General features: G+C 38.0%; 1 protein-coding gene across 1 annotated transcript in view; it reads left to right on the forward strand.

Annotated features, from left to right (window-relative positions):
- The window catches only part of SDC3 (syndecan 3), a 226245-nt gene extending 215958 nt beyond the window's left edge, over positions 1-10287 (forward strand). The window contains exons 5-6 of the mRNA XM_053705369.1: positions 5967-5982; positions 6417-10287. Coding sequence (XP_053561344.1) covers positions 5967-5982; positions 6417-6585 — 185 coding nt within the window. The 3' untranslated portion in view covers positions 6586-10287. The remainder of the gene's footprint in view (positions 1-5966; positions 5983-6416) is intronic.
- The last annotated feature ends 4570 nt before the right edge of the window (positions 10288-14857 follow it).

Below are 14857 nucleotides of genomic sequence, written 5' to 3' on the forward strand. Positions count from 1 at the left end.
TCTCTACCTGCAAGGGGTTCTCTGTAAGGGGAGGGAGGACAACTACCTCCGCTCCCATGTTTTCTGGAGCTGTTACAGGTGCTGGGAAGAGGCCGGCGGCTCTCTGCCCTGTTGTCAGCACTTCTGCTTTGGTAACTCCCTTGTCCAAGTCTATAAGCTCAGAGCCAAACTGCTGATCAGGATCCAGCAGCCCTGGTTCCCTTTCTCTTTGCTGCCACTCCTCCACAGTCAAGCTCCATGAATCCCAGAGGGCTGCACCCCAGATCTGTATGCCCCTGGCACGCTGCTTAGCGAGATCCAGAAGCCTCTTGTATTCCTTAACCAGTGCCTCTTCCTGGTCAATTATAAAATCTAGATCGTCCAGCAGCCAGGTCTCCTCCAAGAGATCCAGCAGTTCCTCTTGGAGCCCAGAGATATCCTCCAGACCCTGGTCTGTCTCGCTCCCAAACTGTGGGTCCTCTGTCCTTTTTGTAAACAACAATCCAGGGCCGCCAAAGCCCTCTGTGGGGAATCATTCCTCCAGCCATGGCTGCACTTGCATAGCGAGCCATTGGAGGGCTCTATAGCCGTCCTCCACCCACATCTCTTGCTGGATCAGACTATGTAGAACAGCTAGCCATTCCTTCTTTGGCTGTTCTCCCAGGAAAGGCAGTCTCATGGTCCACTGTACCCGGAATCTCGTGTCATTCGTGGGGAGGACATTTCCATTTTCCTGCTCCTGTTGCAGAGCTTCCCACCAAAGGTCTCTGAGGGCAAGGTTCCTCCATGTCAGAACGTCCTGTTCCGAACAAGGATCCTTTGTTCCAGTCAGCATCTTTTGTACTCTCCCTAGGAACCCTGCCTCCATATTGACTGGCTACTGTGGTACGTCTTCTCTGTCAGCAGGAACCTTGTAAAAGAAGCAGATCCCACCGCTGCCAGCCAAAGTGACGGAAACCCCCGGCTACCCCGACTGGGTAGCTCTGCCAAAAGGGGTCTGGCTTCCTCCCTGCCGACTGCAGCTATGTAGCTGGCAAGTGACCACAGCCTGTAGCCACCCCTGATGCTTGACAGCACCAGTACTCAGGGTCCCACCCTGTGGCAGACTCCAGCTACCCAGACTAGCCAGCTCTTCCTTCCTCTGCCTGGAACAGGCTGCTATGTAGCTCAGGATAGTGATTTTAGCTGGAGCTCACCCAAATAACTAGACACACTAGCATTCAGGTTACACAGGAACTGATTTTATTGAAAACATACTCTCCTTTTATACAGACAGTTCATCTTGATAAGACCCTGGACAATCCCACTATTTTCCCGCTATTCCCGCCCCTCCAGACAGCCCGGCACCTCCATAGGAGTAACAGTCTCACATAATACCAATACTTAGGGGTGGCGGTTTCGGGTGATCCCGGTGGAGCGGTGGCACTTCCCCAGATGCCACAGTCCAAAAATCAGCATGATTCGTTACTGGGGACCGGAGTTACAGTCCATTGAAGTTATGGGGTTAGGGGTGTCCAAAACCCCCAGTTCCCAAAGGAGCTCCCCTCCGGGTAATTACCACACCTCTTGTCCTCCCTAGGGGCTACTAATCCCCAAAAGAGCGGAGCTCTGGGGCATATGTTTGCTGGAGCAACGTGGGGTAAAGTTAGCAGGTTTCCTGCTGTCCTGTGGCCGACCGGGAGTTCTAGGAGCCTAGCCAGCCTGAGAGGGGTTAGGCGGGTGTCTGTTGTGAGGCGGCCGACCGGGAGTTCCAGGAGCCCGGCCAGCCTAGGAGGGTTTTCCTGGTCATAAACCAACTCTTCTCTGAACACATAAACATGCCAACATAAAGCAAACAAACAGTGTCCAGAGATGGTGGTTGCTCTGAGGAGCCCAAAACCACTGAGAAACAACAGGGGTGAGGTTGTAGGGGGGTGGGGGGTAGCTTTAGCCGTCTGATATCCATGACATAAACTCTCCCGTAAAAGTCTAACATGCCTCTCAAAAATAAACCTGACACGTAAAGAAAAACCTATATCCGCAATCCCCCCACATCGCAACTAATAATAAATGTATTAACTCCTAAACCGACAACCCCCCTCAATGCAATATGCCTGATTAAACTATTAACCACTAATCCGCCATTCACCCACATCGCAATCTACCTAGTAAAAGTATTAACCTCTAAATCTGTCAACCCCAACATCGCAAACTACCTAATAAATGTAATCCGCCATTAACCCACATCGCAAAGTACCTATTAAAACTATTAACCCCTAATCCTCCATTAACCCACATTGCAACAAACCTTATAAATCTATTAACCCCTAATCCACCAAACCCACGCAACGCGATAATTCTAATAAAACTATTAACCCCTAAACCGACAAACCCACACAACGCAATAATCCTAATAAAATGATTAACCCCTAATCCGCCAAACCCCCACAATGCAAATAACTAATTTAATTACTAAGCACCCTAACCTAACACCCACTAAATTAACCCCAAATTGCATAAAATAATAAAATACTAAATTATAATTAAAATAAAAAATGCTAACGGTACTTGGAAAAAGAAACCTAAGATTAAATTAAAATAAATTAATCTAACATTACCAAAAATAAAAAAAGTCTAACATTACAGAAAATAATAAACAAAATTATCCAAAATAAAAAAATTAAACCTAATCCCTATGAAAATAAAAAAGCCTCCAAAATAAAAGTCCCCCAAACAGTAAAACCCTGCTACCCACCAAACCCACCAAAATAAATAAACCTAACACTAAAAAAAACGAAACTACCCATTGCCCCTAAAGGGGCATTTGTATGGGCATTGAGCTCTTTTACTATTGCCCATTAAAACCCTATTTTAAAAAAAAAAATCCTAACTCTAACCCCCAAATAGGTACTCACCGTTCCTGAAGTCCGGCGGAGAAGGTCCTGTTCAATGCGGTGAAGTCTTCTTTCAAGCGGCCGACATCTTCTTCCAAGCGGGGGCCACTTCCTTCTTCATCCATGACCAAGCCAGCGCGGAGATGAGCGAATAGGATTTCAGTAACTCTCATCCTATTGGCTGATTTGAAATTGAAGAATCAAATCAGCCAATAGGAATGCAAGGGATGCCATATTTAAACGCGTACCTTGAATTCACTATTCAGTGTACGGCGGCGAACGTACGAAGAGGATCCTCCACACTTAGGCTGACTATATTGCCGCTTTAAAAAGGGACACATATGAAAAATACATGTCAGGGCTGTTTAAAGAAACACTTTGAATAATGTTCTGTTATAAGAACCCTGCCATGTATTTTTCATATTAGACTTAGATTTTTTTTATTTTTTATTTATTTTTTTTTAGATTAGGGATTTATTGGGCAATAGTAAAAAAGCTGAATGCCCTTTTAAGGACAGTAAAAATGCTGAATGCCTTTTTAAGGGTCAATGCCCATACCCAAATGCCCCTTTAGGGGCATCGGGAAGTTTAGGATTTTTTAGTGTTAATTTTTTTTATTTTGGGGGAGTTCTTGTTGGATGGTGGTTTTTACTGTTAGAGGTGGGAAGGTAAAAGAGCTCTTTAACTTAGAGGGGCAATTCCCTACAAAAGGCTATTGGTAGTTTAGTATAGATTAGGGTTTTTTTTTATTTTGGGTGGCTTTTTATTTTCATAGGGGTTAGGTTTATTTTTTGTTATTTTTGATAATTTGGTTTATTATTTTATGTAATGTTAGACTTTTTTATTTTTTGTAATCTTAGATTAATTTAATTTTAGGTCTTTTATTTTTAAGTAATGTTAACTTTTTTATTTTAATTTTAACTTAGTATTTTTTTAATTTAGGTTAATTGGGGTTAATTTAGGGGGGTGTTAGGTTAGGGGGCTTAGTAATTTAATTAGTTATTTGTGTTGTGGGGGTTTGGCAGATTAGGGGTGTTAATTGATTTATTAGGATTAATTGCGTTGTGTGGGTTTGGCGGATAAGGGGTTAATAGTTTTATTAGGATTATTGTGTGTGTGGTTTAATGGTGGATTAGGGTTTATTAGTTTTATTAGGTTTATTGCGATGTGGGTTTTTTAATGGCAGATTAGGGGTTATACATTTATTAGGTTTATTGTGATGTGAGTTAATGGCGGATTAGGGGGTTCATAATTTATTAGGTTTATTGCAATGTGGGTTAATGGTGGATTAGGAGTTAATATACTTTATTAGTTATTGCGGAGGGGGGTTGGCGGTTGACAGGTAGATAGATATTGTGCATGCGTTAGGTGTTAGTATATATTCATCAGGCAGTACGGGAGTTGCGGTGCTCACATTTTCAGAGTAAGGCTTTGCTGCGCCTGCCTATGTGTGGCGAGGTGAAAATGGAGTAAAATGTCTCCATTTTCGCAGCGTAAGTCCTTGAGCTGAATATGTGATACCGATTTGTGACGCGGTTCTGTTATGGGAGTAAAAATTGCAGGCAACAGGTGAAATATACGCGCCGCATTTATTATGCGACGCCGTATATGTGATACCAAAACCGCCGTAAAAAACTGCGTCGCCGGCAGTAGGTGTGTGTTTCTATTAGTTAATAAATATATTTATATCTATCAAGTCTATTTATCAGTTTAGTAGAGTTACCGAGGGTGCACACCCTAATGTAACGTGTAGTATGACAACCATACTAATAATATTATATGTTGCTAATATAATTATAACTAGTATTAAAGGGACAGTCAAGTCAAAATTAAACTTATTATTATTCAGATTGAACATTTTAATTTTAAACAACATTCTTAATCTACGTTTTATTATCTAATTTGCTTAATTCTCTTCACATCCTTTGTTGAAAATCTTACCCTAGGTAGGCTTAGGAGCAGCCGTACACTACTAGGAACCTAGCTGTTGATTGGTGGCTGCAGATATATGCTCCTTAAACAAAGGATACAAGCAATTTTTGATAATATAAGTATAGCAGAAAATTGTGTAAAATTGGAAAGGTATCTTGTGTGGTGATTATTATCCAAAAAGCTATTGAAAGTCACCAAAAATATTACTGGGGTGGGGGGTGACAACCCGCGAGTCACCGCAACCGGGTGACACCAACCCTAGTGACGCCACTGCTATTCAACAAACGATACCAAGAAAACTAAGCAAATTTGATAATAGAAATAAATTGGAAAGTTGTTTAAAATTGTATGCTCTATCTGATCATGAAGGAAACTTTTCGGTTTTACGTCCCTTTAAATCTTTTCTTTTTTCTTGCTTCATACCATTATTCTTTATTGTCTCATTTTTCTTTCGTGCTACCTCCCACCATTCTCTATTTTTTTTTCCACATTCCTATGTCTTTGGAATTATCCTCCATCTCTCCAAAAAGTATTAAACCCTAAACCAAAGAAAAAACATAGAGCTAGAGAATTACAAGGCCCATTTATCAAGCCTCCGTACGGAGCTTGAAGGGCCGTGTTTCTGGCCGAGTCTTTCAGACTCGCCAGAAACACAACTTATGAAGCAGCGGTCTAAAGACTGCTGCTTTCATAACCCTGTCCGCCTGCTCTGAACAGGCGGACAGGAATCGCCGGACTCAACACCGATCGAATACGATCGGTTGATTGACAGCTCCCTGCTGGCGGCCGACTTGGCCGCGAGTCAGCAGGGGGCGGCGTTGCAACCAGCAGCTCTTGTGAGCTGCTGGTGCAATGTTAAATGCGGAGAGCGTATTGCTCTCCGCCTTTAGCGAGGTCTTGCGGACCTGATCCGCAGTGTCGGATCAGGTCCGCAAGCCCTTTGATAAATGGGCCTGATATAATCAAGATGACGTGTCGTGCATGCTACATTCCTGCTGTTGGTGCTTTTGTCTTTTCACAAACATACATGATCGTCTTATTGAGTTCCAACTTGTAAATGAAAAATAGACATTCTATAGACTTGTAAGGCAAATAAAACTCAAAATCAGACTCCCCAGTACTGAACATTGTGATTTCAATTCTTTATTTCTTGTTTCTGCTTTTGTTATGAAAATTGGCCAGTTTCTAGTGAGATACGGTAACATACACAGGATTTTCAAGTGGTTTATTTTAATACCCTTCCAGAGTATCTTCAGGACTGGGGAGGAGGTGAGAGACTGGTGGGCAGTGGGCTACCTGTATTTGATGGGTGGAGCTGGAGTGGGGGGGGGGGGTGGTCAAGTCTGCAGGTGTATTATAGGCTGAGTAGGCCATGAGCAGAATCACATGCAAAATCAGCTTTTTCAAATGACAAATAAAGATATTTGTAAACAATTGAATACTCTACAGCATGGAAAACTTTAAGTAACAGTAAAAGTATTCAAAATAAATAATCATTGTGCATTGCAGCTTTGTTTAACTACGCAAAATTAAGCATTTTATGGGAGTACAATGGGAGCTTAATGTCCAGTTTATGGGGAAAAAATACATAAGAATTGAATGCATTTATTTATAATGTTTTCTGTTTAACAGCTGTGATAGTAAGGAGGTGTGGTTGGAGCATTATTTGCCAGCATTCCTAGTGATGTTGCTGAATTTATCGGATGATAAAAGAAAGACGAGGAAGTATGCTTTGGAAGAGCCCAAACCAGCAAGCGTTTCCTATCAGAAGCCAGACAATCACGAGGAATTTTATGCATAGGGCACCATGGGTCACTCATCACATTTCCTAGGCTTCAATCTGTGAGCCTGCAGCCGGATATTTTCTTTCCTACTCGCTATCAGCTTCACACTATAATGGGTCCTTCATGATCTTGAACTAGGACATGCTGGATGTCCCAGAATCCTTTGGTACTGTAGCATAATTCTGCTGATTTATTTACACTCTGATACCCTCCTCTCTATATTTCACCAGGATTTTGTGAACTGGACTTCCTGCCAGACTTGTCTTTGAGGTCTATTTTTTTTTGCCAAAGCAAAGAGATACAGATGTCCACAATGCACAATAGAATAGCCACAGAATATTCTAAACTGCAGTAGTGCCATTCACTAAATTATTTTGTGGTAAAAATACCGCAGCCTTAGTGGCTACACTTTTTAAATTCCATAGATTTTTTTTTTTTTTATGTTCTAAAATAGAAAACTAATGCAGTGTTTAAGGGAATGTGTAGTGTTGTAAAAAAAAAATCATATTTATGTTTTTAAGAACCTCTATGTACTTTACGTCTCCAGTCCGGCCACAGGCTCTTACTCAATCTGTATATAGAATCTTGTGTAAATGAATAAAACATTAAATAAGGGAACTTTAGCATAAAGGGCTGGTTATTTTTTATTTTTTGTAACATTTAAACAAACAAAAAAAGAAACAATAAACCGTTCCAGTGAAAATATATACTTGTTAGTGGTAAGTAACAGATGGTTTAATCATTCTATGGTGACTGGATCTTGACTATGAGAAATGACATTGAAATTTGATAGTTCTGTAAAAAGGCAGCTTCTGTTAATTCCAGTTGTATAGCCTTTCTGTTTAGCTGAATCCATTTGTGCTGGAAGTGGGTTGATTTTTTTTAATATTTCTGTGTGAATTGTGCCTAATGTTTATACAGTCAGATTGATGAGTGGATATCTCTCTATTTTATTCATCAGCACTTAGCTCTCACCCACTGGATCTATAGTCCATGATTTCTGGTATCTGCAACTGATCGTATAAATAAATACTTTCCAATGCAACAATTTCATATTACAACTAATTAAAGTTGCTGACCTAAAAGTGATTTCCATTATGAAATCCAAGAAGATCTTCATTGGACCTCACAACAGAAGGGGGAGATATATTGATGGTGGGGGTCATTATACACCTATATATATAATTATTTAACTTAAAGATAAACGTACAAATGTATTTAATCACAGATTTTTTTGTAATACTTTCATTAAAGGGACATAGAGCTTTCCAATACACAAAAAATGCTTCTACTTGAAACTTATGACTGTTTCACTGATAGTTTTTACTGCACACGGAGCATATGTACATATGAATCATACACCCTCTTTCAACACTGTGACTGCTCAGAAAGCTGTCAGTGGCATGTAGTAATCAGTGATGATCCAAAATGAGGCATCACCCATCTTAAAGGGACAGGAACCCCAAAAATGTCCTTCATAATTAGGATAGAACATTCAATCAATATTAAACAACTTTCAGATCTATGTTTATTATCATGATTTATTCTCTTGTTATCCTTTGCCTAAGGAACAGCATTGTACACTCGGCAGCTAGCTGAACACCATCTCAGTTTGCCAAATAGCCAATCACAAGAGACAAATGTATGCAGGCACCAATCGCCAAATATCCTCTATACTAGTGTAGGATATGTGCATGTTCATTTTGAACCAATGAATACCAAGAGAACAAAGCTCATTTGAAAATAGTGATTTTAAAAGTATGTCTTTAAATTGCACACACTGATTTTTTGCAAGTTTAATTTTGCCTTTCCTATCTCTTAATATAGGTTCTCTGAGAGTAGGTGTGGTGTTTCAATGTAGTTGCAAGGAGCATATTCACATGTGTTCAGTGAAACAGTAAAGTCAGTGAAACGGGTACCTTGTCACTTCCAGCTTTGAAATATATGCCCCTTTAATATTCTGATAGTTTTCAGTGCTGTGTTTATATGGTAAGAGCTAAAACTGAAATAATATCTCACATTTATGTAACAAGGACAAAGACGGTCAGCTATTGAAATTTTGTGACACCCGTGGAGTTTTTTATATTGAACAGCAGGAACTACCTATATTTATATATAAAAAAAATTACCTCAGGATTTTTTGTTACACCATTAGGCATGTTTGCTTGGTAAACATTATTATAAAGCTTTTCGTTTTTTGGCTGTTAGTCAGATACTGGTCACATGGGAAGCCAAATGTTCCCCCCAAAATATTGATCTGCAATGAGGTATTGGGTAGATGTTTTGGGAATGGATATAATGTGGTGTAAATTATTTACAAGGTACCGCCTATAAGGCACTGGAAGACTTATTTTACTTACAAAGTAACAGAATTGGTAAAGCGCAACTTCTGAGCTTTTCAGGAGCTAATAAACAAAACACAACAATGTGCAGTATTTTAGAATCATGGAATCTAGACCATAGCTTGGTGAAACAAATTAGGATCTGAAGAAACTGAATTGTAAAATAAAAAAATGGCAGTAGAAAATGCATGTAAATATTTTAAATAGTTGCCTCATTCTCAAGTGTCTCCTGAATCTGACCTTTTTCCTTCCTATACAGTGACTGAGCTACAGAAAAGGATTCTGGGTAACAATAGGAAAAGAGGGGGGCTGTAGCTCCCTATTGACTTTAATCATGGATGTATTTCATAGTTGCCTTACAAAGTAATGTTTATTGCTGTTTTTGGTTACAAAAATAGTAGTTTACCATGTTAGGCTCTTTTACCTTTGAGTACAATATTGTATCTGTCTTGCCTAGAAATTGTGTTGAATAAACTTTTAACAGTTTAAAGATCAAATTTTTCAGATATACTATTTCAGAGAACACCGTGGCAAATGAATGCCATGTAAGGAAAGGGTATTAGAGCCATCTATGTATACTGGAGTTGCCCTTACTCAGCAAAGCATGGATACACATATCAAATACAACATATTAATGCATTGTTTTCTAAAACACCCAGGCTATACCATCTCATTACCCAGAATCCTCATCTGCAGTGTAATGGCAGTGATGTATAACAAAGCTTTATGGATACAGATATAGTGACTGGTAAATGCTACCTGAAGTTGGCGCACAAGGTGTTAATGGCTACACTGAATATTATTTCAGCAGCAAAATATTATAACTGACCCCAAATACCTATGAGTGGAAGTTAAAAAAGAACATTTAAACAGGGACCTATGTATCTGTAGGATTGCTTTTACATATGGAATTTCATCTGTCTGCACTAAAAAAAATGGAGTAACTCGTCAAACAACTTGCCTATCTTTAACCCCTTTTGCTGCCACAGCATATCAGCAAATGCATCACAGGAACATTTGCAGAGAGTCAATTCTATGAGAATTAAATAATTTCTTGGAGAGGGATGGGTGTTTTGGGTTACACTGTAACAGAGCATTTTTGTATGTATGTAAATCACTAGGATTTTAGCATTAAAAATACTTATTAAAAAGTCTGTATTGAATGTTTTTTTGGATATTATTGCACAGACTTTAAAGCCAAACTTTAAAATAATGATTAAAAAATATGAAAAGAAGTCAATTCACTCATAAAAGTAAAACCATATCTTTGCCAACAAAACTTACGCAATGTTACAGTAATGTATCTTCCTAATTTTTATAATTATTTCTGTGATGTACCCATTAAGGACAATAAAAATTAAACTATTTGAAATACTATTTCTCAAATTTCTGCCTGTCCTTTTCATTCAACACGCCATATAGTCTAATAGTGAAACTGGTTTGCGCAGTGAAGCTAAGGGGTAGATTTATCGTGTCGGGCGGACATGAACCACTGTAGCGAATCATGTCTGCCCGACATCGCTAAATGCCAACAGCATACAATGTCGGCATTTAACATTGCACAAGCATTTCTGGTAAAGTGCTTGTGCAATGCCACCCCTGCACAATCGACCACTAGCAGGGGGTGTCAATCATCCCGATTGTATGCGATCGGGATGATCGCTGTCCGCCACCTCAGAGGTGGCAAAGAATTTAAGGAGCAGGGGTCTCTACAGCATAATAAATCTACCCCTAAGTATCTATATAAGGATAATGAACACACTGCTCTGTATAATGATGATGAGTATCTATACACTGATAAGGAACACACTGCTCTGTATAATGATGACGAGTATCTATACACTGATAATGATCACACTGCACTGTATAATGGTGATGAGTATCTATACACTGATAATGAGCACACTGCTCTGTATAATGATGACGAGTATCTATACACTGATAATGAACACACTGCACTGTATAATGGTGATGAGTATCTATACACTGATAATGAACACACTGCTCTGTATAATTATGATGAGTATCTATACACTGATAATGAGCACACTGCTCTGTATAAGGATGATGAGTATCTATACACTGATAATGATCACACTGCTCTGTATAATGATGAGTATCTATACACTGATAATGAGCACATTGCTCTGTATAATGATGAGTATCTATACACTGATAATGATCACACTGCTCTGTATAATGATGAGTATCTATACACTGATAATGAGCACATTGCTCTGTATAATGATGATGAGTATCTATACACTGATAATGAACACACTGCACTGTATAATGGTGATGAGTATCTATACACTGATAATGAACACACTGCTCTGTATAATTATGATGAGTATCTATACACTGATAATGAGCACACTGCTCTGTATAATGATGATGAGTATCTATACACTGATAATGAACACACTGCTCTGTATAATGATGACGAGTATCTATACACTGATAATGAGCACACTGCTCTGTATAATGATGATGAGTATCTATACACTGATAATGAGCACACTGCTCTGTATAATGATGATGAGTATCTATACACTGATAATGATAAAGAGTATCTATACACTGATAATGAGCACACTGCTCTGTATAATGATGATGAGTATCTATACACTGATAATGATCACACTGCTCTGTATAATGATGATGAGTATCTATACACTGATAAAGAACACACTGCTCTGTATAATGATGATGAGTATCTATACACTGATAATGATCACACTGCTCTGTATAATGATGATGAGTATCTATACACTGATAATGAACACACTGCTCTGTATAATGATGATGAGTATCTATACACTGATAATGAACACACTGCTCTGTATAATGATGATGAGTATCTATACACTGATAATGAGCACACTGCTCTGTATAATGATGATGAGTATCTATACACTGATAATGATAAAGAGTATCTATACACTGATAATGAGCACACTGCTCTGTATAATGATGATGAGTATCTATACACTGATAATGATCACACTGCTCTGTATAATGATGATGAGTATCTATACACTGATAACGAACACACTGCTCTGTATAATGATGATGAGTATCTATACACTGATAATGATCACACTGCTCTGTATAATGATGATGAGTATCTATACACTGATAATGAACACACTGCTCTGTATAATGATGATGAGTATCTATACACTGATAATGAACACACTGCTCTGTATAATGATGATGAGTATCTATACACTGATAATGAGCACACTGCTCTGTATAATGATGATGAGTATCTATACACTGATAATGATCACACTGCTCTGTATAATGATGATGAGTATCTATACACTGATAATGAGCACACTGCTCTGTATAATGATGATGAGTATCTATACACTGATAATGATCACACTGCTCTGTATAATGATGATGAGTATCTATACACTGATAATGAGCACACTGCTCTGTATAATGATGATGAGTATCTATACACTGATAATGAGCACACTGCTCTGTATAATGATGAGTATCTATACACTGATAATGAGCACACTGCTCTGTATAATGATGATGAGTATCTATACACTGATAATGAGCACACTGCTCTGTATAATGATGATGAGTATCTATACACTGATAATGAACACACTGCTCTGTATAATGATGATGAGTATCTATACACTGATAATGAGCACACTGCTCTGTATAATGATGAGTATCTATAAACTGATAATGAGCACACTGCTCTGTATAATGATGAGTATCTATACACTGATAATGAACACACTGCTCTGTATAATGATGATGAGTATCTATACACTGATAATGATCACACTGCTCTGTATAATGATGATGAGTATCTATACACTGATAATGAACACACTGCTCTGTATAATGATGATGAGTATCTATACACTGATAATGAACACACTGCTCTGTATAATGATGATGAGTATCTATACACTGATAATGAGCACACTGCTCTGTATAAGGATGATGAGTATCTATGCACTGATAATGATCACACTGCTCTGTATAATGATGATGAGTATCTATACACTGATAATGAGCACACTGCTCTGTATAAGGATGATGAGTATCTATACACTGATAATGATCATACTGCTCTGTATAATGATGATGAGTATCTATACACTGATAATGAGCACACTGCTCTGTATAATGATGATGAGTATCTATACACTGATAATGAGCACACTGCTCTGTATAATGATGAGTATCTATACACTGATAATGAGCACACTGCTCTGTATAATGATGAGGAGTATCTATACACTGATAATGAGCACACTGCTCTGTATAATGATGATGAGTATCTATACACTGATAATGAACACACTGCTCTGTATAATGATGATGAGTATCTATACACTGATAATGAGCACACTGCTCTGTATAATGATGAGTATCTATACACTGATAATGAGCACACTGCTCTGTATAATGATGAGTATCTATACACTGATAATGAACACACTGCTCTGTATAATGATGATGAGTATCTATACACTGATAATGAGCACACTGCTCTGTATAATGATGATGAGTATCTATACACTGATAATGATCATACTGCTCTGTATAATGATGATGAGTATCTATACACTGATAATGAGCACACTGCTCTGTATAATGATAATGAGTATCTATACACTGATAATGATCACACTGTTCTGTATAATGATGATGAGTATCTATACACTGATAATGAGCACACTGCTCTGTATAATGATGAGTATCTATACACTGATAATGAGCACACTGCTCTGTATAATGATGATGAGTATCTATACACTGATAATGATCACACTGCTCTGTATAATGATGATGAGTATCTATACACTGATAATGATCACACTGCTCTGTATAATGATGATGAGTATATATACACTGATAATGAGCACACTGCTCTTTATAATGGGGATGAGTATCTATACACTGATAATGATCACACTGCTCTGTATAATGATGATGAGTATCTATACACTGATAATGAGCACACTGCTCTGTATAATGATGATGAGTATCTATACACTGATAATGAGCACACTGCTCTGTATAATGATGATGAGTATCTATACACTGATAATGAACACACTGCTGTATAATGATGATGAGTATCTATACACTGATAATGAACACACTGCTCTGTATAATGATGATGAGTATCTATACACTGATAATGATCACACTGCTCTGTATAATGATGATGAGTATCTATACACTGATAATGAACACACTGCTCTGTATAATGATGATGAGTATCTATACACTGATAATGAACACACTGCTCTGTATAAAGATGAGTATCTATACACTGATAATGAACACACTGCTCTGTATAAAGATGAGTATCTATACACTGATAATGATCACACTGCTCTGTATAATGATGATGAGTATCTATACACTGATAATGAACACACTGCACTGTATAATGATAAAGAGTATCTATACACTGATAATATACACACTGCACTGTATAATGATGAGTATCTATACACTGATAATGATCACACTGCTCTGTATAATGATGAATATCTATACACTGATAATGAGCACACAGCTCTGTATAATGATAAAGAGTATCTATACACTGATAATGAGCACACTGCACTGTATAATGATAAAGAGTATCTATACACTGATAATGAGCACACTGCTCTGTATAATGATGATGAGTATCTATACACTGATAATGAGCACACTGCTCTGTATAATGATGATGAGTATCTATACAATGATAATGATCACACTGCTCTGTATAATGATGATGAGTATCTATACACTGATAATGAGCACACTGCAATGTATAATGATGATGAGTATCTATACACTGATAATGATCACACTGCTCTGTATAATGATGATGAGTATCTATACACTGATAATGATCACACTGCTCTGTATAAAGATGAGTATCGATACACTGATAATGAGCACACTG

The sequence above is a fragment of the Bombina bombina genome, chromosome 3, assembly GCF_027579735.1.
Source record: "Bombina bombina isolate aBomBom1 chromosome 3, aBomBom1.pri, whole genome shotgun sequence".
Classification (NCBI taxonomy): Eukaryota; Metazoa; Chordata; class Amphibia; order Anura; family Bombinatoridae; genus Bombina; species Bombina bombina.